At 37.3% G+C, this 26,563-nt stretch overlaps 3 protein-coding genes across 4 annotated transcripts in view; 2 read left to right on the forward strand and 1 right to left on the reverse strand.

The window, feature by feature from the left end:
- The window catches only part of fastkd3 (FAST kinase domains 3), a 28,069-nt gene extending 22,453 nt beyond the window's left edge, over nucleotides 1-5,616 (forward strand). The window contains exon 7 of one of the 2 annotated variants that reach the window (XM_048179962.1): nucleotides 4,974-5,264. In XM_048179962.1, the coding sequence (XP_048035919.1) occupies nucleotides 4,974-4,982 (9 nt within the window). In that variant the 3' untranslated portion in view covers nucleotides 4,983-5,264. Of the gene's footprint in view, nucleotides 1-4,973; nucleotides 5,265-5,339 lie in introns of those variants that run through there. The other variant, XM_048179961.1, reaches the window with a different exon arrangement.
- chmp5b (charged multivesicular body protein 5b) lies at nucleotides 5,484-18,668 on the reverse strand. The gene is made up of 8 exons (XM_048179964.1): nucleotides 18,468-18,668; nucleotides 17,858-17,962; nucleotides 14,375-14,421; nucleotides 7,485-7,578; nucleotides 7,282-7,353; nucleotides 7,069-7,177; nucleotides 6,793-6,908; nucleotides 5,484-6,192 (listed from the first exon to the last, which is right to left on the reverse strand). Exons 1-8 carry the CDS (start codon nucleotides 18,534-18,536, stop codon nucleotides 6,142-6,144), a joined length of 663 nt encoding a protein of 220 aa, XP_048035921.1. The 5' UTR covers nucleotides 18,537-18,668; the 3' UTR covers nucleotides 5,484-6,141.
- Nucleotides 18,669-21,652: 2,984 nt separating this feature from the next.
- Nucleotides 21,653-25,913, forward strand: LOC125261391 (TRIO and F-actin-binding protein-like). Its single transcript, XM_048179965.1, has 3 exons — nucleotides 21,653-21,884; nucleotides 21,933-24,223; nucleotides 25,265-25,913. Exons 1-2 carry the CDS (start codon nucleotides 21,653-21,655, stop codon nucleotides 23,231-23,233), a joined length of 1,533 nt encoding a protein of 510 aa, XP_048035922.1. The 3' UTR covers nucleotides 23,234-24,223; nucleotides 25,265-25,913.
- The last annotated feature ends 650 nt before the right edge of the window (nucleotides 25,914-26,563 follow it).

The following is a 26,563-nucleotide window of genomic DNA, read 5'->3' on the forward strand; positions in this document are numbered from 1 at the left end:
CTGAAGGATCATGTGACACTGAAGACTGGAGTAATGATCACAATATTACTGTTTTTACTGCATTTTTTATTAAATAAATCCAGCCTTGGTCAGCAGAAGAGACATAGGCCTATTTCAATTGTAAAGTTACAATTGTCCAAACTTTTGATAGGTACTGTATTTTCTGCTTTATTCTGCGATATGTTTTTTTTTTTGTTATATTGTATAAAATCCATGAGGACTTAATGCACAATTGTTTGTAGTACATAAACAAATCATAAAATTGTCATAAAATATAGGAATTTTTTTTAGATATTGGTTATTGTTCAGCAGTGTATTTGATTTGTTATTAAAAGCAAATTGATTTAAAATTAAAATCAAGAGATGAGATAAAAAAAAATAAATCTATCAATTAGACAAAGGTCAAATAAAGACTGGTATTACACCCAACATTTCTGTCCCCCTCACTTCTAAAATGACGGCTACGCCTGTTTCTGGGCACGTGTAAATTTGAATTATTGACAAACAGTTATGTGTGTGCTGATCCTCTACTCTTCCCTGTGGAACCCGGAAGTTGGACCTCTGACCTACTTTCAGTACGATCTGATTTCTGCATTTTGAATTTTAGAATATTGATGTTTTGAATTTGTTATTCATGTTGAAAACTTGAAGCTGTATTTTTAAGAAGTGAATATTTGCAGTCTAAGAATTCAGAACAAAAAACACACTGTTTGAAAATACATATGTAGAAAATTCTGCCATAAATAAAATTCAATTTCAAATGTCCAGGCTTCAAGTTTAAAAAAAATTAATTTAAAATCTATATAAAATGGCACTTAAAAGTGCCGTAGAACGTCTTTTTAAAAGATGTAATATAAGTCTAAGGTGTCCCCTGAATGTGTCTGTGAAGTTTCAACTCAAAATACCCCATAGATTTTTTTTATTAATTTTTTTAACTGCCTATTTTGGGGCATCATTAAACATGAGCCGATTTAGGCTGCGGCCCCTTTAAATGCTCACACTCCCTGCCCACGGAGCTCACGCTTGCCTTTAACAGCATAAACAAAGTTCACACAGCTAATATAACCCTCAAAATTGTTCTTTACAAAGTGTTCGTCATGCAGCATGTCTAATCGCGTAAGTATAGTATTTATTTGGATGTTTACATTTGAACATTATACACTGTTGGAGAGATTTATAAAGAATGAAGTTGTTTATGAATTATACAAACTGCAAGTGTTTAAAAAATGAAAATAACAACAGTCTTGTCTCCGTGAATACAGTAAGAAACGATGTTACTTTTAACCACATTTAACAGTACATTAGCAACATGCTAACAAAACATTTAGAAAGACAATTTACAAATATCACTAAAAATATCATGATATCATGGATCATGTCAGTTATTATTGCTCCATCTGCCATTTTTCGCTGTTGTCCTTGCTTGCTTACCTAGTCTGATGATTCAGCTCTGCACATCCAGACGTCCTGCCCTTGTCTAATGCTTGAACATGAGCTGGCATATGCAAATATTGAGGGCGTACACCCCGACGGTTACGTAACAGTCAGTGTTATGTTGAGATTTGCCTGTTCATCAGAGGTCTTTTAAACAAATGAGATTTATATAAGAAGGAGGAAACTCACTGTATGTCATTTCCATGTAATGAACTCTTGTTATTTAACTATGCCAAGATAAATTAAATTTTTAATTCTAGGGCACCTTTAATATTCAATTCTGTTAAATGACACTTGTCAATAATTCAAATTTACACAATTCAAATTCCGATCATTATGTCAACTTTGCTGCCGTACCATGGGTGCAGCAGGCGCAATGATATTACGCAGCGCCTGTGACCCCCTGCTTGCACAGGGAGTGTTCCTTGCAACCATGGAGATATTTGTGAGAGGCGGTGTGTAATATCATTGCACCTGCTGCACCCATGGTAAAGTTCCTTGATTATTACGCTGGAATCAGAGTATAGTTCTTAGCCATATCGGCCTAGAAAATCGCAATTTTTCATTTTCCGTCGGCCTTAGTACACAATGTAACTACAGAAGAGTCAAGTTTTAAATAGGAAAAATATTGAAACTCTTTGGTCATTTTTGAGCGAGATGCTAACGGTCTAATAAGATTCAATGTACTATGCTCGAAGATCAACTGAATGGATTCGAAAACGGTAAAACTCAACTGTTTAACTCTATGGGAGTTGGAAAATGAGCCTATGTTCAAAAAAGTGTAGTGTTCCTTTAAGCCTCTTTGGTGCTTCTCCACACCGTAACTCCCATGGATGTGGGAAAGACAGTGACAGTGGACTCATCAGAGAACAATATGTTTCACATTGTCCGCAGCCCAAGACTTGCACTGTTGGCACCATTGAAACCGACTTTTGGCATTGGCACCAGTTACACACGATGTACAGTTAAGCCGTGCGTTAGTTTGAATGGTGACAGCTATTATGGGAGTACAGTGCAGGAGATGTGGATAACTTAGTGTAAAAAAATGCTGTCTGCTGTGCCATTAGAAAAATGTTCTTTGACCCTCAAGAAACTTTAATTAATGATGTCACATAACAAATCTACTTCCCAGGTAAAATTAAATGAATTGCTAATTACAACATTGAAATAAAAATGTAACGCCTGTACAAATACTAGAAATCCTGAAATAATGGAAATAATTGGGAATCATGTAGTACACAGTACACATTTCAATTATTTATAAATTTTATGTTATTTTAGTTGCTTGGCTGTTTCCTTATAAAAAAGAACACACTCCTGATAAAAAGTGACAAGTTTCTGGACCTTTATATGATGTCATTACGTTGCTGTCTTGCCGGCAGCCAATCACTGCATGTCAAGTCACCTTTATTTATATAGCACTTTTTACAATGCAGATTGTGTCAAAGCAGCTTTACATTGATAACTGGTGTATAATTTTGGCTGCACCACAGCTCTTAAAGAATAGTGTCAATGCAGGCAGTTCAAAGCTCTGTTGAATATCAAATGTCAAGTCAAATGTCAAGTGTCCCCAACTAAGCAAGCCAAAGGTGACAGCGGCAAGGAACCCAAACTCCAACAGGTGACATGAGGTGCAAATGGGTGTTAAAATGGAGAAAAAAAACCTTGGGAGAAACCAGGCTTAGTCGGGGGGCCAGTTCTCCTCTGGCGAACAGTGCTTTGTTATGATTCAGGTTGCTATCATAAGTCTGATAGGATCGCAACATTCAAAGTATTAATTTCAGTTCCATCCAGTTGAGGATCGTATTCATCATGCCGGTATGGACGGTTTGTTGAGGAGCTGTGCCACTGGTTGTCATGTGGCATGGTTTTGAGCATCGATATATCTGCCCTTTCCAAAGAACACAAGAACCTGCAATAATCTCAGACAATTTAATCCAGATATTTTAATCGAATTTGTTTGAAAAAACAAATTAGCCAGAGTTCAGTTATCATGATTAGAAGATCTGGCATCTGTCAAATCATCTCAGACGTATTAAGCTTGGTACGGAGAATGGACCCCAGGTCACAGATGAGCCTGAGAAATGCACAACAAAAATTGGTCTTCTTTTGAACTCTGATATGTCTCCCATTATGTTGTGTGGATTGTAATATTTTATGTACAGCTGTGCTATTGCTCTGCTAATTCAACCTTCACACTCTGATCTTAATGATGGAATGTAAAATCAGTGAATTGGCCACCAGGCCATGTATATACAAGCTTGAAACCTTCAAAACTATACTGGCCAGTGTTTAAGTTTCATTATCCAACCCCTGTATTTAACTAATGTCTCCGTTATTTACCATTAAATGAGATACAAAAATTTAAAGCTCTGAACAAGGAAAAACTGCTAAAGGCGCATCTTTTTTGTCAACACTTGACCCAGTAATATTAGCACTTTCTTTTTTCTATTTTTATTCTCTATTTAATAAAAAATCCTTGCTACGAGCACTTTGCTGGAATAACTGGGACTTGACACTGCACTTGCATACTGCTGCACTCATGTTGATTTTATTGCTTCTATTGTTCTCATTTGTACGTCGCTTTGGAGAAAAGCGCCTGCTAAATGATTGTGTAAATGGATAAAGGTAGTGTAAATGTAGTCCATACAACTCTAGTGATAAGTCTTCTGGGGTTGGATAATGCTTGAATACTCGATTGGTATCACTGGTACAGTGTTGAAATGGTTCCAATCTTTTCTGTCAAACAGAAGATTTACAGTCAATTTAGGTGTCCATTCATCCTCGGTGGCTCACGTCACCTGTGGTGTACCCCAAGGTTTGATCTTAGCACCGTTATTATTTTCGTTGTATATTTTACCTCTGGGATCAATTATGCCTAAATTTGGGGTGTCGTATCACTGCTATGCGGACAGCACACAACTTTATATACCTATTAAACAAAGATAACTCCACATACAAGAGACTGGAGGCTTGCCTGCATGAACTCAAATTATGGCTTACAAATAGTTTCATAATTCTTAACGATGATAAAACCCAAATCATTCCGTTTGGACCAAAAGAGCACCCAGATGAAGACTCAACCAACCTTGGCACTCTTACTCCTTATCTTACTTCTGATGTTAAAGAGCTAGGATTTCACATAGATAATGGTCTTAAATTAGACAAACAAATCAACACCATAGTTAGTACCAGTTTTTATCATATTTGCCGGTTAGCTAAAGTCAAACCTTTCTTAAGCAGGAAAAGTTTGGAAACACTTATTCATGCTTTTATCTCAACTCGACTCGATTACTGTAATTCTTTGTATTCCGGGTTACCTCTCTCTTCCATCTCTCGCCTTCAAATGGTCCAAAATGCGGCAGCCCGTCTACTCGCTGGTAGCCGCAAACGAGGCCATATTACACCAATCTTACGTTCTTTGCACTGATTGTCTGTCCGATACCGTATTGACTACAAGATTTTGTTATTCGTGTACAAAGCTCTCAATAATTTATCTCCTAATATCTATCTGTTTTGATTATGTACAATCCTGCCAGATCACTTAGATCCCAAAATGGTCATCTTTTGCTGGTACCACGATCTCGTCTGTAATGCAGGGGAGACCGAGCTTTCGCCGTATCAGCTTTTTGCAGGCCCTAAGCTTTGGAATAGCTTGCCACTACCAGTCAGAACTGCTTCTATGTTTGCCTAATTTAAATCTATGTTAAAAACATATTTTTTCCTGTGCTTTTAATTCTTGGTAATTTGTACATGTTCTTTTGTATTTATGTTCTTCTTTTTTCCTTTTCTTTTTAACTCTATGTACAGCACTTTGGACAGCTCAGGCTGACCAGCTTTTAAATGTGCTTTATAAATAAAATGTAATTGAATTCATACAAATGTCTTTTTTTCACTCTGTCTAGATTTCATACTATGAGTTTGAGAAACTCAAGAATAAAGAGGAGGTTGTGGAATATCTGCACAAGAAGATCTTTCCTAACAGCTACAGACTTAGCTGGTAACATCTGGATCACTAAATGTATATTGAACAATTTCAAAAAGCAGTGCCCCTTCCAGTAGATTTATTAGGTATATAGATGTTTGTTTTTCAATTTACAGAAAGTTTTGTGTACTGGCTTTTTTCTTTTTGCTCTTAATGTGAGATTCTATGTAAATTCTCATAATAAAAGGAGTGCATAAGATTTTGTCTATTATTGTTTCTCACAAAATGACACGGGCACATTCTTACCCGAGTCAGTTCCCATTTCTATGTTCTCTCACTGAAATGGTTTCGATTTGTTGCCTGTTTTGAACCACTGGCATCGCAGAATTTCACAAAATAATACACTGCACATTCAATCCTCAAACATGGTCATATAATAATTTCTTTATATTTGCTTTCAATAAGCAAATTTAAGTGCCAAGTAAATCAACTGACATATATCCTTTAGAAAACAAATAATAGCAACAGAATCTACACAGAAGAAAACAAACGTCCAAGGAAAAAAAAAAAAAAAAACTAACCCCAATGATTAATGGTGAAAGCTATCATGGATTGATTTTGTATAAAGCAATAAAAGATTATAAATGTAGATCAAGACTGAGATAAGAAAGATTAAGTCTTGACATTGAAGGTTTGTCCCAATGTTTGATTAAGTATGTGTGTAGATATTTGTCCAAGTCTTTTGAGGGTTTAGAATTGTGTAGCATTGTAATTTTGTTCCATTATGTAGCTGGAATCTGAGGTAGGCCAAACTCGTCCACCAGTACTCCATCCTGCATGAAAACAGCAGAATACTTGTATCAATTATAAATCATTTCTTCATTGCGGATGCATGTGAACATCCACTGTTATACTAAGCAAAAGAACAGGTAACTATAAATGCAGTGTGTTCAGAAAAAAAAATACTAATGTGTTGCCATTTCATATTTTCCTTTAAATAATTTGAGATACATTATGCAGTATTTTTTTATCCAATTTTATATCATGTGTTGCCATTGTTTGGCAGTCTAATAACTTATAATCCATGAAAGAGAACTGAAACCCGTTGCATTTGTCAATTGTATACCTTTTGTTTATTACTGAAATGGGAAGTCCAGCACATTGTATTGTGGAATGCAGTTTACCCACAATTACTGAGCATTCTATTAAAGGGATAGTTCACCCAAAAATTAATTCATTTTTGGGTGAACTATCCCTTTAAAGGGTCTTGAAACCCCCATTCGCATTCGGTCACACCTCAGATTTAAAGTGGTCATGAACTGCATTTTTTTTATTATTATTATTTTGGGCCAGGCACCCTTATATTCTGGAAAATACAGTACATATATCCAAAAAATTGTTTTAGGGTTTTATGGCTCTTTAAGCATGTATACCCGGTTAGCGGTTCTGTCTCCTGGCACTCCTTCTGGTATAGCTGGGGCAGAAGCAGCCTCATCCAGATAGGAATTATCATCGTCCAAAAGGAGTTCGTCACCCAGTGCATCCAGCTCTTATGGTACAAACAAATAAAAACAACATTACTATGTTTTATAGTGAACAAAGTAAATATATATTTATTAGTAATACACCAAAAACCATTACTAATGAAAAAGCAAAATACTAAATGCACAAAATAAAAACAAACTACCTCCATGCCTGTTTTAACTAACCTGCCTCCAGGTCATCTTCATCGATGTCTGGTGTCCCGTAGCTGCGACTAAGAGCTTCTTGCACTTCATTAGCATCTTCCATCATGTCCTCCAACTGGTCTTGCAGATCCTGCAGCATAAACAGCAAAACGTTTCTATTACACACATTACATTTTTTAATCAGGTCATACAATTACCATTTTACATTAAATTAAGGGATGAAAGGAATCTTACCTCTATCTGATCAATTTTAATATTCTTGTATGCTTTTTTCATTTCTTTGGCACCAACTTTCATTGCGTCCACCTATTTTAAAAACATTAACATGCATACACAGAAAACAAGTAAGCTTGCTGCATTTGCTAATGTTGCAAAACACAAAGGGAAACAAGTTACATTTTAATGTTTTATTTTTATTCTTATGACTGCATTCTTACAGTGGTCTTGGTGTCTTTTAGTGTCTGGATGGTGTAGTTTGCTTGTTCCATGTTAAATGACTGCTGCATCAACTGATCTCTCTGCCCTTCGTACCTGGAAATACAACAATTTCCTTCAGTGTCTCATATCAGTTTCAAGTGTATGGGGTTAGAATTGTTGCATTATTCCAAATAAATAGATTGAGATTCACAAAAAATAATCAAATTCACAATAGATTAAGATCCACAAATTAATGTAAAGAGTTTCGTGAAAATTAATCAATTATTCACAAATAAATAAAATGAGATTAGCAAATAAAACAAAATTGTGAATCGCTTCTAAAGGGTGGATTCTGGAATTCACTGCCGCTTCAATATATATTTTGAGAGATTTAATCATTAAGCAACATTTATCTTTCTAAATATTAAATTATTTGAATGACTTCTTCAATGTATGTTAAAGCATTTATTTTCCTTTTCATCTTCAAGGTTCTAAGGTTGTGCAACAATGGAACTCATTTCATTCTAAACCCTTAAGACTTTATCTCCTCTTCAAATGCACAGAAAGTGATTCACAAATGCACAGGAGTGGGGAATTTTAAGTGAAAAAAATACACTTTATTCAACAATTTCCTCTCTTCCATATCAGTCTCCATTTTTTTTTTATGTGGATAAAAGCCTAACTTCAGTCTGTCTGTCATATGAATAACTGATTTATTCAAGCATGCATTCAATATTGAAGAACATTAAAAATTATAATGAATATGTAACGGTGCATAGCTATATTTATCAGTATATTGCTTTCTAGAGTACACTTTTCGAGCAGACTAATGAGTTTATGGTCACTTAATATGTTTTTCTGAGGTAAATGTGATGTTACGTGACATTGTTTACAAGCTGTTTTATTGATGTCTTTCCGATGTTGAAACACTGATTGAGCTATTAGACGAGACATGATACGGATTTCGGTAAATTGTACTGTATATTTTAACATACCTTCAGATGTTTAGTCGTATTTATTTTGCGCTGTAACTGGTATTAAAGCGGAGGAGAGGATGTTCACATGCGCTCCGTGCTGCCACTTCTCTTTAACTGTCGTCACATTAAACAGCGCCAAAACGGTATTTATTTTTTGAACCTCATAATAAAATGAATCGAATCGAATAAAATCGAGAAATCAATATTTTTTACCCAGCCCTACTTAAATGAACACTCCACTTTTTTAAAAGTAGGCACATTTTCCAACTCCCCTAGAGTTAAACAGTTGAGTTTTACCGTTTTCGAATCCATTCAGCTGATCTCCGGGTCTGGCGGTACCACTTTTAGCATAGCTTAGCATAGTTCATTGAATCTGATTAAACCGTTAGCATCTCGCTCAAAAATGACCAAAGAGTTTAAAACTTGACTCTTCTGTAGTTACATCGTGTACTAAGATCGACGGAAAATGAAAAGTTGCGAATTTCTAGGCCAATATGTCTAGGAACTTTACTCTCATTCTGGTGTAATAATCAAGCAACTTTGCTGCCGTACCATGGGTGCAGCAGGCGCAATGATATTACGCAGCGGCTATGACCCCCTGCTTGCACAGGGAGCGTTCCTTGCAACCATGGAGACATTTGTGAGAGGCGGTGTGTAATATCATTGCGCCTGCTGCACCCATGGTACGGCAGCAAAGTTCCTTGATTATTATGCCGGAATGAGAGTATAGCAAAGAACCAACAGGAAAAGAAATGTGTGCCTGTAGTAGCAGCATACTTGTAGTAAATGAATACCGATTTCAGCATATTCTGAATCACTAACATTAAACAATAGACTTCTAACCGACATCCTCCTGTTATGTGCAATAAGCAATACAACAATATTATATAATATTAATAATATAGCAATAGCAAAACTTGCATATAGTGAGGCTTGTCCAGGGTTGCGTTTCCCAAAAGCATCATAAGCCAAAGCTGAATCGTAGAACAATTGCCACCAATGGTCTCTACAATCAATTTAGGCTTACGATGCTTTTGAGAAACACAGTCCTGGGGTCTCATTTATAAAGCGTGCCAGTTCCAACGCATAAGTTGTGATTTATAAAAACAAACTTGACAGGAAAATTTGTGCACTTCCACGCAAACTCTGACCCATGCATACGAACATTTTGGAGACAGAGCAGTTTGGCGACAATGATGGTGAGCTGAGGGACTGACGGCAGATGAAGGAAAACCACTTCAAATTAGAGCTTAGATCGGGCCCAACAAATCAAGCCCGACCCTACCTGAGCCCGGCCCGACACGTTCACTGTAATTAATCGAGCCAGATTTAAACCCGACCATTTTTAATATGTGGGCCGTTATAACCAGGGGCGGCGCCAGATTTAGTTTTTATTTTTTTAACACAGGTGCTGCTGTGCTAGATCATTTAGGCTACGGGGGGAGCTGTGAAGTTATATATATATATTATATAAATACTATTAATAAATGAGCAAAAATTGGCCACTCAATATTAAATATTCAATTATTTTAATTATCATAATTAAAGTTCATTTTATTAAATTGAACAAGCACAACATTCAGCATTCAATCAAATATTCTTAAAGATTAATTATTATTAATAATGTTACTTCAATATATTGTTATTTCAACATAATATGTGTGTGAGCAACAAGCAAGATGTGCATTTGTAAATTCGGTGACAGCGTGTGTTACGAGTTTCACATGGTGTAAGTGTGACCGCCGCGCCGGCGCCTCCATGTCATTATTATATTGTCTGCTATATTGCTTTTTATGTATTAAATCCAGGCAATAGGTTGATGAAAAATGTATTAAAATTAAGATACAATTTATACTAAACAAAATTCACTTTAAGGAAAATCTTTCTTCAAAACAAAACTTAAACTTGAAACTAAATGTGCTTATTTAATGGCTAAAACACGTAGGCTACTACAGACTCTCTTTTTGTACAAACTGCAGCACATTCATTTAATTCTGATTTTGCACATGTAAGTTGAAAGGCATTTGTTTGTGCATAGTAAAACATATCTGTAACATTAACTGTTCATAATTGCGTGCATTTATTAATTATTATCTTAATGAATAATACGACAAGGAAGAAGCATGTAAACTGCGTTTGTTTATTCAGAAGTCCCCGTTTTTTTGCTGTCATAGGCGAGCAGCGTGCCGCATTTAATGCACGAGACAAAGCCAACACATATGTTGTCACTCCCCACGACTAGTTTAAAATGTTTCCATACCTCCGATTTTCCTCCAGACTTGCTCAAAGTTAATTCTCCTGTTTTATTTTTTTTTTCTTTGCTTCTTCAAGCTCCATGTTACACTTAAGCTACTGAATAGTACAGCACGCACAGCAGGTGTGATGCGTCACGCGTGCGAGACTGCGACTGCAAGTGCGAGTGGAAAAGACGTTGGGCATGACACGTGACGTGCTTTATCAAGGGCCCGGCCCGAGGATGGTGGCGGGAAATATCGGCCCGACCCAGGAGAGAATTTAAGCTCTACTTCAAATCCTCATTATGAGTCATAATCATAAATACAGTTCATGTTCACAATAACAGTTTAAATAAATAAAAGAATTGATAAACATTTACATTAATATTACACTTTCACTATTGCCGATAAAGCACTGAAATTACATTACGCAGAAGTTAAACAAACGTGATATGAATTCAGATAGTAGATGCGCTACTTTCGATCACTTTTCCAGTGACACGCTGTTTTAATGACAGCGAGGAGCGCTGGGAGCACAATAATTCCTCTTTAAACTACACTGCAGATGTTATGACAAAATATTTTAGCGAGAACGATGATCAGTGATGCACACTTAACTTCGATATTATGGAAGACACTGCTGGATTCGGTGATCGAACAGTCCGTTGTCCAGTTTGAATAGTTCCAATGATAATAGCTTACTGTATAACAGCAGCTGCAGGAGGTGTTGATGTTGTGTGAAGGATCTTCAAACAATTACCATTTAAAGGATATGAGGAAAATGGTAAAATTTGCATGTTTTCTTTTTAAAATACTTTGTCAGTGACGCGCCGAGACAAGACGATTACACTGCAATAAATAAGTAGGCCTATCTGTTTCCACCAAAAAATAGCCTATAAACTTCCTAAAAGATATGTTCACCTTATCAGCAAAACTGCATAAATTTGATTCAAATTGTTTAAAACTATTAAAATACTATTTGGCCAGTGGAAATGAATGAATCAGCTCTATTCTAAAACCTTTATCTTAAGTATTTTATATAATTTAGTTTTTATGTATATTTTGATATATTTATTCTAAAACATAAAGAGGATATTGGATGATCTTTATCAGTATAATGTGTGGCACAAATGGCATTTATAGTCCATTACTAATATTTTCCATAGTCTTGTACCTTGTACTTGTGATGGCGTTAACCATGGTGTCACGTGGATGGAATATGTATGGAAATGATATGCAGATGAGGTTATGCATAGTAAAACTAGGCGTCGTAAGCTCCATATATAGTGATTTCGGGGAGGAGACAGGGTGGAGATGCACGTACACACAATCTTCCGTTGACTGGAATTTATAAAAGGATTTGTGCGCAGGTTCTGGCGTACACATGGTTTTATAAATCTGATTTTTTTTGTGTGTGTACGCAGAATCTAGCTTTTGCGCATACATACACTTTTAGGATGAAATCTACGCAAAGTTTTATAAATAAGGCCCCAGGTCCTTTTTCCAGTTGACTTCATAGAAGCCAAAGTGCTTCCATACACTACCTTTTAATGCACCGTGGCGGTCAGATTTCTTGCTCAGCCACCATGGGTCTCTTATGGTGCGTATCCACTGGCGCGAAGCGAGCGGAGCAGAGCAAGCATTTTAAGTTCATTATGCATAATGAATCAGTGTATCGAATCATGATTTGGAGCGCTTGTCAAACATGACTTTGGCGTTCCAAACACCTGATTCGACATGCTGATTCATTATGCTCCGATGCCTCCTGAAGCAGTGTTTTGAAATAGGCCATCACTATACAAGTTGTTATTTTGTTTTGTTTTTTGGCGCACCAAAAATATTCTCATCACTTTATAATATGTGACCAGTCACGGAAAGTAGGGACACAAGTCGGTTCTGGGGCATTTTGAGTTACACATGGAAATCTGATAATATTTGGAGAAATTGTGGCCATTTGAAGGTAGGCACTCAAAAAAGCTCTAATGGGAGAAAAACCCCTTTAAAGTTTCTGCAGTTCTCACCTATTCTCACCTGCTGGGAGTGACAATAGGGCTCATTTACATCTCATTTAGATAAACCATACCCCCTGTAAAGCTGCATGGACCGCATACTATTAATAATAAAGGATAATGTGTATTGTAAATGTCAGTAATTTATCTTTTTTGACTTTTATAAAAATGATTTAGAGATAACATGTTGCAAGACAATCCTTTAAAATCTGGATCCTCATATGTTTGTAAATTTTCTATACAGAGGAGTAATATTAAATATTTATTGTCATCACTATGAGTGCTGGATACTGTGTTTTCAATTCATACTTGCAGCCAGAGGGCGCTCTGTGCACATTTAGTCCACAAATTCATCCAAAGAAGAATAGGAACCAGGAACTAACGGCATGTCTTCTAATCTAGAGGTCGCTAACCATGGCTTTAACATACAGATCAACGTTTCAAGACAATAAATACACGAATGAGACGATGATTGCATGTATTGCCTCAGTATTTGCGTCTGAATAGCGCTGGCTCCGTGGGCGTGGCGGCATTAGCGGATAATGAGCTGAATCACAGACTTCTGACATGGCTCTCTTTTCATACAGATTACATAAACACAGAATGTTTGTTTTCGATTTGACTTACACGATTTAAAACCTGACATTTCAACGTGTCTTTAGACATAAGTGTATTTTTTTTGTGATTAGTATTCATAAGTTACAGTTCATTTTCTGAGAACTATCAGATTGGACTTGTTCAGAGGGAGATGAGAGATCATGCATCATGTTAGTTTTCTTTATTTTACAAAAAGCACAACTTATTGTTTTTACTCTGAGTGTACACAAATAAATGAAGACATTCTATAGTTTCAATTGATATATTACTTATGTCTCTATGACAAAAAATGACGGAGTATTTTAAGTCTGTTTTGCTGCAATGTGCACAATAAGTAGCCAAGAAACAAAAGCCGGCTATCCAGTATGGAAATACACACAGACAATGACACGCCCCTACTGCGTGCTAGAATCTCAGAAAAAAAAGCCGATTTCAACCTCAAAATGTACGCTTTTAAATATACTAAAACTGCTATCTCAAACATGGAGAGGCTTCTTCGTGATCTCAACTAACAGATTCTGCAAAAAAAGAAAATCACCAATTTTGAAAAAAAAAACGCTTCTTTCTCATTTTGCTCGATAGTTGTGCTGCCGACTTGTGTCCCTGGTTTCCGTGACGGGTCACATATTAATATTGAACCACTGTACTCACATGAACTGATTTAGATGTGTTTTTAGTACCTTTATGGATCTTGATAGGAAATGTCATTGCTCCCTATGCAGGCCTCACCGAGCCATCGGATTTCAACTAAAATATCTTAATTTGTGTTCTGAAGATTAACAAAGGTTTTACGGGTGTGGAACGGCATGAGGGTAAGTAATAAATGACAGAATTTTCATTTTTGGGTGAACTAACCCTTTAAAACAACCTAGCAAAAGGGTGTTCCCCTGGCAGAGTGATGAATTTTTATGTTTTGCCATGAAATAGGAAGAATTTTTGGGAGGCTATGGATGCTCAAAAACATCTCAGTACCCCAACAGGCACCAATAGTGCTTGCAGTTTTAATTTTAAGAATTTATACAGAAATGTGACAATAAGAATGACTACAAGCTTGACTACAGGGTGACAACAGGATGAGTACAAGTGCACTTACATTCTCTTCTGTTTGAGGACTCGCATGGCTTTCTGTTTCACCATGTTCTAGAAAAGAAGCAGAGAAAATAGAGTATATGATTTCTTTCAATGTCCTGTGGTGTGTGACGCTTTGTCGACAATACATATGGCTGAATGTTGAATGATTTTTTTTTTAATTAATTAAAGGAATGGATCACCAAATCAAAAAAAAAAAAAAAAAAAAAACCTGATGGCAAAAAATTGTCATTAGGTATTTTCAGATTTGCAGATATTCAAAACTAGCATATAAAAGCATCACACCAGGTACCAATACCAAACACCATTGGTGCTTGCGTCTACCAATTGTGACACCATGTTTGAATGTGTGCAAGTATAAATGGAATTTGGGAGCTATAGAAAAAGATGAAGCTATAGAAAATGATATTCAGCAAATAACATCTTAAATTTAAATTTGTTCCTCACACATAGCTCATATAGGCCCTGTTTACACTTGGGTCATTCTGTGTCAAATCAACCAAATTGTGGAAAAACTTCCCCGGCTCAAATTTTTGATTTTGTTAATATTTTTAATGTAGAATAAATAAATAGTGATTAAAGCTAAAATATTAAATGTCACATATGTATATTTACAGAGTAATCCACTGTTTTGTAGAGGGGGGTCAAAACGACAATTTTCACCATAACTTTCACTAGATTTGGAGCCAAATCTTAATAAAAAAATTAAAAAATTAAAAATTAAAAAAAGATGGCAGCATCTGAGTTTGGTAGGTATGTTAGTAAAATCTGTTGACTTTAGCAATCTTTGTTTCTTTATATGCCAACGGTGAGAGTTCAAAAATGGCAAAAAGCACTTCTTGTGCTTTTTGCCTCAAGTTTGGATGCCTGTAACTCAATAAGTATTAAAGGTATCTTAATATCCTTTTACATTCTGGTTCTTAACAAACTTTCCTTTTGGTAACTTCATTTTAAAGGCCCTTGATGGTTCAATCCCAGAGATATGGAGATCTTAATGCAGCTCCATGTGTAAATTGGTAAATTATACACATTTTCAGTGGTCAAAAACCAAATGTGGGCCACATTGCATACAGCTGATGCTTTTTTTTTCTTTTAAAGAGGAATATCTGAAGAACAAATAATGTTGAAACTAGAAATGTATCTCATGTTTTTCTATCAACTCGATTGCATAGAACATACCTGTCTGTGTGCCATAAATATTAATTTTCCGAAGTTTGCAAGCCTGTAACTATAAAAACATTCAAAATATCTTAATATCCTTCTAGATTCTCATTCTTTACTTTTGAAGCCCTCATTTTCAAGGCCATATATAGTTCAGTCCTATAGATATGGAGATCTCAAAGCAGCTCCATGTTCAATTGTTGAATTTGAAAACCAAATATGGTTCACTTTGCACACAGCTGATATTTACTGCATTTAAAGAGGAATGTCTGAAGAATAAAAAAATGTTGAAACTAGAAATGTATTTTGTTTCCCTCCATCAAAAGAATTGCATAAAACATAACTCTCTGAGCACCAAAAATCCACTGAAAATAGTCAAGTTGAGGCACATTAACTTACTCTCAAAAGTGTATTTATAATAATCTATATTTGAATCAGTTTTATGGATATTTGGAAGATGGGATTTTGTTAATTTTAACAGCGTCTGAAGCTACCAAGAGTTCAAATACGCAGTAACTACACGTTACCCTATTGACATCCCTATATCTACTGTATGAGACTGAATCATATAGGGTCTTTAAAATGAAGATTCCAAAAGAAAGTTTTCATAAGAACAAGAATATAAAATTACATTAAGATATCTAACACTTCTTGAATTAAAGACATGTAAACTTCGGAAAACATACTGTTTTTGGCACTCAGAGAGTTGTGTTGTATTCAATTGTTTTGATAGAGAGAAACAAGATACATTTCTAATTTCAGTGTTATTTGTTCTTCAGACATTCTTCTTTAAACACAATAACTATCAGCTGTTTAAAAAGTCACCTACATTTGATTCTTGACCATTGAAAATGGGTAAAATTCAACATGGAGTCACACTGGGGTCCCAATACCTATGGGACTGAACAATATAGGGCCTTACAAATGAAGATTCCAAAAGAAGTTTATTAAGAATAAAAATCTAAAAGGATATTAAGATATCTTGAATACTTTTAGAGTTACGGGCTTGACAACTTTAGAAAAATAATATTTATGGAACTTTGACAGGTATGTTCTATGCAGTTGAACTGATAGAAAAAATGGATACATTCCAAATTTTAACATTATTTGTTCTTTAGATGTTCCTCTTTAAAATAAAAAAAGTATCAGCTGTATGCAAAGTGACCCACATTTGGGTTTTGACCACAGAAAATGTGTACAACTTACTGGAGCCACATTAACATGTTCATGTCTCTGGGATCGAACCATCAAGGGCCTTTAAAATGAAGATACCAAAAGGAACGTTTGTTAAGAACCAGAATCAAAAAGAATATTAAGATATCTTTAGTACTTCTTGAGTTACAGGCATGCAAACTTGAGGCAAAAAACACAAGAAGTGTTTTTTGCAATTTTTGAACTGTCACTGTTGGCAAATAATAAAACAAAGATTGCTTAAGTCGACAGATTTTACTAATAGACCTACCAATCTCTGTATAAAAATAAAATAATGATGCTGCCATCTAAAGTCATATTTACACCCCTCTAATTTGGCTCCAAATCTCAGGTGAAAATTGTCATTTTCGACTACTACTTCCAGGGGTAGTCGAAAACGCATTTAACCAGATTTCTTTCATAGTGTAGACCCTCATGTGGTCGAATATGTTCGAACAGCCACAAAAGAACTTCTACTCTCCACCTACTGACCTTATGCGTAAACATTATGGGGAAGCGCGCTAGTCAGATGGGATTTAACCTTTGTCGGCTGAAGACCCAAGTTTAGTTTGAAGACGAAAAACGTACCAGCATAATATTCTCTCACCATTTCTGATTTCTAACACGCACTTACATCATTCAATGGTCTTGTGACTATCAGAGCAGAAACAAAAGCTGATACTCTCCATATGTTTTTCTGTTGTCTCCAGGAGCATTCATATGTAAATTGTGCGAGCTTATTTGTCCATTAGATCGAAAGATCTGAAAAAACCCATACATTTAGCCACCCATAGAACCTCCCCTTAAAGAAATCAGGACAGAAATGGTTGAAAATGCAAAAAAGAGATGGATTAAAACACCAGGTGTAAAGGGGAATGTGTCTCCTTGTCTACCTGTGATCTAATCGACCAAAACGAATATTAATAACAGGTGTAAACAGGGCCATAGCTACTAAATCATATGGCTTTAAAAGATACTATAGCATACAAATGATATGGACAACTTATGGTGCATTTTTGTTATTTTTATGAAATGCAAGTAAATTAAACAGAATTAAATTTTTTGAGTGAACAATTCCTTTAATGTTTACAGAAAACTATAATTACACTCGAGTAAAGTCTGAGCCAAATTTTACCTTTGATGGGCCATCCCTCATTTTCTTCATCTGATCTTTGTATTTCATCAGTTCGGCATCAAGTCTGGCTATCTTCTTGTCAACGGACTCTGCTCGTGAGTCGACCTAATATTTAGCAAGCCAAAGAAAGACATCATATAGGATATAATAACATGTACATACATAATTAACTGAGATGAGAAGATACCAGCCCTAATGTTAAATGCAGAAATATGTCATAAGTCATTGATCTCTAAAGAAACCAGCAGGACTGGTTCAAATTCACACAACCTCAACACAAGCCTTTGTCCCTAGAAACACAACTTTCAGAACAAATGTTGTATTTAAAAACACCAACCATGTCAACAACTATAAAAACAACAGAAATGTATAAGATATTTATCTATAGGGACAGCGTCTGTTTTACTACGTTACATGACACAGCAGAACATATTTCAACCACTCATAACAAATAATCAACAAATAACAAATGGTCAACAAATATCAAGGCTGATAATATGAAGACACACAATTCAGATAGAGATTTAAGCAAAAAATGGAGCCATTTCAGCTTTCAGGACAAAGTTCTTTTGTTTCTCAGTCTTAAAAGTAAACAACAACAAACACATACACCTGATATACAGTCCGTGAGGTTCGGTGGTGGTCCTTTTGGTTTCCCTCGTCCGAAGATACGATTCATCCCGACACTATTTTAAACAAACAGGCTAAATAAAATAAAAAAGAAGAAAACAGTATCTCTTCCTTCGCCCGACAACAAAACGCAGCCTGAACAAGGAACCCGGAAGTACTGACGTCATTACGTCCAAGGGGTATCTTGACATCTACGCCTCTTTAGTGACATTTTTAATTATTATAACAATTATTAATGTCATATATACAATAATTAAACAATGATAAATATTCAATTCAAAAATACAAATAAACAAAATAATAAACCACAGCAAGAGTACAATACAACAATAAAAAAAGAATATAAATAAAATCCTATAAGTACCAAGCAATTTATCTCATAGCGACTGTTTCTATGGGCCGTGTAGTGAGGTATCGGGTGTGTCTCTGACGCCGCATTCTCCGCCGGATCAACGTCGACGTGCGTCAACGTCGCCGCCATTTTGGACCGGGCGGACTGAAGAAAAGATTCCTGGATAGTTTGGGGTTGTACATAGGCGTAATTTGCGGGTGGGACATGTCCTCACCACTTTTTGGGTGCTTCTCAATTCTTATTTGTGCATCCTCGTTTCCTTTCCTTGCTTCCTTTCCTCGCGTCTTAGCTCCACCCCTCCAGGATGCGAGGGAAGGACGCAAGGAAAAGATGCGAGGACGTAGGAATTGAATCAAATGAAATTATATATCCTCGCTCCCTTTAGCGTCACTTCAAAGCGTCATCAGCTGCACTCCAGGGATCTATCCATATGTTATTAAAGTTTGGTTATTTAAAAAAATTATAATAAATATTAATAAAGCAAGATGCCCCGTTGAATCGAGCCATTTTGCCACGCCCAATTCCGAAACCCATAACAGACGTAAATTTTCACCATATATATGAGGTATAAAGTTTATTTAAATTTAAATTATTGTGAGAGATATAAAGGGGGAGGGGAATTTATGCGTGCGTCACGTTTCTCGATGAGAAAGACTTCCGCAAAAGATGCACCTGTGTATCCTCGCTCATAACTCCTAGGAAGCCTCCTCACTCCTCGTTCCTTGCCTCCTCGCGGTGCAATTAGAGAATTGAGATGTCCTTCAAGATGGCTAAGCTCGATCGTTTTCCGGGTCATAGGATGGAGGACGGAGGAGCGAGGAGACGAGGAGGGTTAATAATAAGTTTAAATAGGATTACAGTAAGTTGGCTTTTCCAAGCCAACTTAATAAGTATGCAGGAGAATAAGAATGGAGCTTTGCCTTTGGCAAGCACCATTAATAATAAGTATGCAGGAGAATAAGAATGGAGCTTTGCCTTTGGCAAGCACCATTAACTAGAATGTACATTTCCTGAAGAAAATGTGAATGGTGCTTGCAGTGGCAAAATTCGAAAAGGGTCTGGCTGCAGACCATAAGCGAGTGGAGCTCCACTCTCGAACAGGAAATACGTCACCTCCACTTGAATTAATAAAGGAGGACAAAGATGGCATCGCTGTGAGTTTTTCTCAGGTAATTTTACCACAGCATCGCTACAATGGCAGGCTGACGCTGTTGTAATGTGCAGTGGATGCAAAACGCATAGGGTTTGTGTGAATTTATGCAGAAAAGGATGAATAAACACGATGAGTTTATTTATTTCTTACGAGCGATATTGATGCCTCGCCAATGTTAGCTGATGTTGCATGACGGCTAGCATAACCTGTGTTGTCGTGAATAATGAAAAAAGACACGATAGTTTTGTATGTGAATGCGTCTAGCGTTCGTTGTATTACGTTAAAAAGTCATATGAGGAGATTGTTTTAACATTTAATTTCTCAATTACATCCAGGGCTAAGATCTAGGATTAGCACGGATGATGCAGCACTCTTTATATTTTAAAGGTATGTTGCCAAAAGTCAAAGTCTTTTTAGGCCATTCCACTGAATGGGTGACATTTGATTGCTGTAACTATTTTAAATTAGACTTAAATCTATACATTTATTTTTTATCTGTTTTTTTCAACACTGAATCTAATACTGCACATATTTAACTATTCAAAATGTGTATTGGTCAGTCTCAGGAAACGTAATTCATTTAAATTTTTTACAAGATTTCAAAGTAGAAGATGGATGCATGTTATCTCAGTCATGTTCCCAAAACTCATGGGGCTTGCAGGTGTGTTTCACTCCTTCACTTGTAGCATGACGTGGGTGTTTTTAGCACCTGCATAGTATGGATTCTCTCCATCTTCAATAAAAGATAAAGACAAAAAGATTGTCACTTTGTGGTGGACTGGCTCCACGTAAAACTAATCCTAAATGTCTACAATTTAAGTTATTTCAACTGACAAAATCATAAAACGGGTGAATAGTATTATATCAACTAATGTCACTATTAAATAAACAAAATGTCTGTACTCAGTCCTGTTATTTTTCATATGAGTAACAGGATTAAGTTTTTAAGCAAAAAATTATCAAATATATGACATATGGCCATGTGGCGTACATGCTAATAGCATGAGGACACTAAGCAAATTCTAGTGTCTTACCTAAATTAAATATTTTTTAAATAAACAAACAACATCTAATATATAATTTAGGTAACAGGACAGTACGTTATGATTGACCATCTCAGTCATAGTTACAGTTTTACAGAAATTAAAATGAGAGAACTTACTTTTGACATTCTCATGGCCTGCATAAGATCCAGATGATGCAACTTGCTGTTGTCTTGTGTGGCATGTTCAAGTTTTTGTTTTTTTGGAGGGGCAATGTGTGAGGGTAATAGGACTGCGTGAAACATTTCATGATAAAGTTTAGGATTAGAAATTGAGTACATGTAACAAATGCTATTTTTTTAGTGTTCTCAATAGATTTTAATAATGTTTTAAATTATATTTTACATTTTCAGTAAGATTAATGTTCAGGACATTTAGCTTCATAACAAAATGTATTTTAGAGTTAATTTTCAGAAATGTCACCCATTCGGTGGAATGGCTCTTTTACATGTGTACATTGACACATATTTTTTTTCCCCTCCTATTTCATTGTTCTATTATTTTATTGTTTGAATTTTGTTTCAGGCCAAATTTTACACAGGTGCCGATTACCATGCCGTACTGTGGGGCATTACCACTGCCCCTACTGTTCAAGGACTGTTATAAGAAGAGTGGACATGGAAAGGCACTTGGTCTTGTGTTACAATCAACTGACCTCACAGTCTAAAGAGCCTGACCAGCCTCGTGCCACCCCGTCAGTGGAGCCTGACCAGCCTTGTGCCACCCCATCAGTGGAGCCTGACCAGCCTCGTGCCACCCCGTCAGTTGTGCGTGACCTGCCTCGTGCCACCCCATCAGTGGAGCATGACCTGCCTCGTGCCACCCCATCAGTGGAGCCTGACCAGCCTCGTGCCACCCCATAAGTGGAGCCTGACCAGCCTCGTGCCACCCCGTCAGTGGAGCGTGACCTGCCTCGTGCCACCCTGCCTCGTGCCACCCCATCAGTGGAGCGTGACCTGCCTCGTGCCACCCCGTCAGTGGAGCCTGACCAGCCTCGTGCCACCCTGCCTCGTGCCACCCCATCAGTGGAGCGTGACCAGCCTCGTGCAACCCCATCAGTGGAGCCTGACCAACCTCGTGCCACCCCGTCAGTGGAGCCTGACCAGCCTCGTGCCACCCCGTCAGTGGAGCGTGACCTGCCTCGTGCCACCCCATCAGTGGAGCGTGACCTGCCTCGTGCCACCCCGTCAGTAGAGCCTGACCAGCCTCGTGCCACCCCATCAGTGGAGCCTGACCAGCCTCGTGCCACCCCACCAGTGGTGCGTGACCAGCTTCGTGCCACCCCGTCAGTGGAGCGTGACCAGCCTCGTGCCACCCCACCAGTGGTGCGTGACCAGCCTCGTGCCACCCCATCAGTGGAGCGTGACCTGCCTCGTGCCACCCCGTCAGTGGAGCCTGACCAGCCTCGTGCCACCCTGCCTCGTGCCACCCCATCAGTGGAGCGTGACCTGCCCTGTGCCACCCCGTCAGTGGAGCCTGACCAGCCTCGTGCCACCCCGTCAGTGGAGCGTGACCTGCCTCGTGCCACCCCGTCAGTGGAGCCTGACCTGGAGCCTGCCACTCTGTCAGTGGAGCCTGGACTATCACTAGACCACTTGTACGCACGGCAACCAGTGCAGGGTGCAGCAGAGGTTAATGGGAAGTCTGTCAGGTGTCCCCATTGCAATCTTAGTCTCCTCAAGAAGAATTATAACACACACCTCTTGAGGAGACATGCAGATTTGTCTCACGACATCACTCAGGCCTGTCATCTGCAGAGTGTTATTGTCGATGAGACAAATGGCATATTTGCTGTGCAGAAAACTGGACATGGGTTTTCTGTGCCAGTCCATGTCCAGAGAAAAACATGGGGAAAAATACACCAAGTTAGATGTGAGCTAGAGGAATGTGTGCAGTATCAGTTGTTGGCTCAGCGGAGTGGATTAAGCTACAGTTTGTGCTCTCACATTCGTTCTGTAGACTACTGTAGAGAGACGGCTGCAGAGACATTTCTCAGAGAAGACATCCTGAGGGATATGATGGCATTAAAATTTTTTGGAGAGGCAAAGGCAGCTATATGTGTGAAGAGGCAAAAGGCTGCTTGTGCAGTGCATGTTCCTCTTTGTGTGCCTGTGGACTTTGGTGGGTCTCCATCACAAATATGCTTGTCAATCCATGAGCCTGACATTCATAGTTTTAGCCGACTTGAGTACTTATAGGATAATGGTCACCTATAACACGCAAAGGAACACCTGGCATTGCCACTGCACCAAGCCACGGACATCTTGTCCACACATACACATCTCAAAGTGGCATCTTTTTCAAACCCAAAGACACCTCTTCAAGTCAGAGGTGCCCACAACACCAAGCTCAGAGGGTTGCAGTCCCCTGGACACCATTGGTGTGAAGAGAAGTGTGCAGTACATTTTCAAAGAGAAAAAAAATCCATAAGCACTGCCAAAAGAAGTTACAACACCAAGAATGAAGATGGAATACCCAAAGCAGTTCTTTCCTCTTGAGACGACGTGCCAGTTATGCACTGGACATCCTGCACTTGCAGAGGTTGTACTAGTCACCAAAAAAGCTAGGATTGTCAGCATGATGGGCTTGATAGACAGTAAGTTCAAGAATTATGACTAATGTAATGAGCAATCATGATCAGTGTATTTGTAGTATTGTGATGGGTTGACATCAGTGTGATTTGTGTTTTACAGACATTTCAACATACCATAGGATATGTCCACAGTGCAACATGGTGTATAGGTACCAGGAGTGGAAAGATGGTCTTCACAACTTTGATAACCACATTTTTCTCACCCTTGAACTTTGTGTGTTTCTCAGAGAAAATGTTACTGTGAGTATTATTTTTTTTTCTCCTTAAGATTACTTGACTATGGTCTTTATGTACATGAATTTTTTTTTTTATATATTTCCATCCTTAAGCAACAAGAACATGTGTCACTGTCTAATCTCAGAATTTTTTTGTGTTTGCTTCACACTTAAGAACCATGTGTCTGTGGCAAGATTTGTGGATTCATTGGAGGGGTTAAGAGGAGAGAAGTTTCCATCCAGGAATGACATATTTCATGCCTATTGCCACTTTGAGGCTTTGACTGACACAGAGTACACTTACTCCTGTATCAACTGTGGATTTTACCCACCTGTGGTAGTCATGGATTTACACAGGAAAGGGGTTTTCAAGCTGGCAGGTAAGTGACATTGTGTTTTTTTTTTTTCTGTTGTTTTTCAACAAAGCACAACTGTGGTGGCCCAGGCACCTTCAGCAACAAGTAAACTGCTTTAACATTAATGATAAAGTCAGTCATGTAATTAAGCTTGACTCATGTGATGTAATTGTTTTTGTCAAATTTAAAAACTTAAAGGATTAGTCCACTTTTAAATAAACTTTTCCTGATAATTTACTCACCCCCATGTCATCAAAGATGTTCATGTCCTTCTTTCTTCAGTCGAAAAGAAATTAACCACATTTCCGTATTCTCCAAAAAGTTTACGCTGTATATCCAAAAAAAATAAAATAAAAATAATAATAAATAATATTCCAACAAAATAGCGAAGGCGTAGGACATGCAGTGTAAACTTTTTGGAGAATACGGAAATGCGGTTTTGGCAGAAGCACTTAGAAGGCGAATATTTGTCCATATAAAGCATATACATGTAAAAAAAAAATTGAAAATGACCAATCGTTTCACTAGATAAGACCCTTATTCCTCGTCTGGTATCGTTGAAAGCTCTTTGAAGCTGCACTGAAACTGTAATTTTGACCTTTTTGGAGGCCATTGAAGTCCACTATAAGGAGAAATAATCCTGGAATGTTTTCATCAAAAACCTTAATTTCTTTTCGACTGAAGAAAGAAAGACATTAACATCTTGGATGACATGGATGTGAGTAAATTATCAGGAAAAGTTTATTTGAAAGTGGACTAATCCTTTAACTGTAGTGCATATTCTTGAGACGACATGCCATTCATTTAATTGGTTAATAACATCAAGTGCTGTTGTACTCAAATTACCTCACTCCAGCTGAGCCAAGGTCAACTGAAAATACAGCTGCACAACCATCCACTGATGAAGCACCAACAAACAGAGAGCATTATGATTACGAGTTGAAAAAACTAATGCCTATTAACTGGGAGCAGATTCATGTTGGGGATAGGTGAATGCTACTGTCAGATCAAATGCAGTGAGATTAATGAATATTGGCATTAATAAGACTTTCATTTTTCTTGTAGATGTTGGCCCTTCGCACCATTGTGAACCGCATTGTGCATCACTTACTGCCATCAGCAACCTCAGGCCCTGCAGAATATTGTGGGCAGCTGGAGGAGATCATCCCCTCCAGGAACAGCTGGTGCATGAATGCATTGATTATTTGACAGATGTCCATATCTGTCATTTAATTAATTGAAGGAATTTGTTGATATTGCCTATGTGTTGCAAGTTTTTTTATTTTTTTATTTGCATTTCTTTTTGGCTTTATCTTACTTGTAGGTCAGCTATGTTCTGGATGAGGGCAGGCCTGTCCATTAAATTATTATTAAAGATGGTCCTACATGTTTGACCAGGGAGAACCTGTTATCTTTAGGTCTAAACAGGGAAATGGACTCAATGATGGGTGAAATATTTTGTTGGAAAGTGAAAGTACTCAATATGTTTTGATTGTAAATACAGTAAAAAAAAAATAAAATCATTAAATCATATACACAGGTGGGAAATGCCTGTCTGAGGATTGTGAAGGAGATAGTCGAGCTACAGGTATGTATACATGTATATTTAAGTGGGACCTACAGTGGCAAGAAAAAGTATGTGAACCACTTGCAGAATCTGTGAAAATGTGAATAATTTTAACAAAATAAAAGGGAACATACAAAATGCATGTTATTTTTTATTGAGTACTGTCCTGAGTAAGATATTTTACATAAAAGATGTTTTACATTTAGTTCACAAGACAAAACAATAGCTGAATTTATTAAAATAACCCCATTCAAAAGTTTGTGAACCATTGATTCTCAATACTGTCTGTGGTCACCTGATGATCTATGACTGTTTTTATGTTTTGTGATGGTTGTTCATGAGTCTCTTGTTTGTCCTGAGCAGTTAAACTGAGCTCTGTTCTTCAGAAAAATCCTCCAGCTCCTGCAGATTCATCAGTTTTCAAGCATTATTTGCATATTTGAACCCTTTCCAGCAGTGACTGTATGATTTTGAGATTCATCTTTTCACACTGAGGACAACTGAGGGACTCAAACTCAACTATTAAAAAAGGTTCAAACATTCACTGATGCTCCAGAAGGAAACACGACGCATTGAGAGTCGTGTCATTAATTACTCACCCTCATGTCGTTTCACACCTGTAAGACCTTTGTTCAGCTTTGGAACACTAAGATATTTTTGATGAAATCCAATAGTTCAGTGAGGCCCCCATAGACAGCAGAACCACTCCTTTTCAATGCCCAGAAATAGGCATGTGACGTTATCAAATGTTCATGTTGCGATAATTGCTGAAGCTTTTATCATGCCATACGGTATTA

The sequence above is a fragment of the Megalobrama amblycephala genome, unplaced genomic scaffold (assembly GCF_018812025.1).
Source record: "Megalobrama amblycephala isolate DHTTF-2021 unplaced genomic scaffold, ASM1881202v1 scaffold409, whole genome shotgun sequence".
In the NCBI taxonomy this organism is placed as follows: Eukaryota; Metazoa; Chordata; class Actinopteri; order Cypriniformes; family Xenocyprididae; genus Megalobrama; species Megalobrama amblycephala.

Bases quoted from the DNA above. Each gene is read 5' to 3' on its own strand.
- chmp5b (XM_048179964.1), bottom strand. From the start codon at position 18,536: ATGAATCGTATCTTCGGACGAGGGAAACCAAAAGGACCACCACCGAAC. The intron at 17,963-18,467 runs GTATGTGTTTGT...GCTAAATATTAG, and splicing joins TCACGGACTGTATATCAGGT to GTCGACTCACGAGCAGAGTC. The intron at 6,909-7,068 runs GTTAGTTAAAAC...TTGTACCATAAG, and splicing joins TGAAGATGACCTGGAGGCAG to AGCTGGATGCACTGGGTGAC.
- LOC125261391 (XM_048179965.1), top strand. From the start codon at position 21,653: ATGGAAAGGCACTTGGTCTTGTGTTACAATCAACTGACCTCACAGTCT. The intron at 21,885-21,932 runs GTGCCACCCCAT...CCACCCCGTCAG, and splicing joins AGTGGAGCCTGACCAGCCTC to TGGAGCGTGACCTGCCTCGT.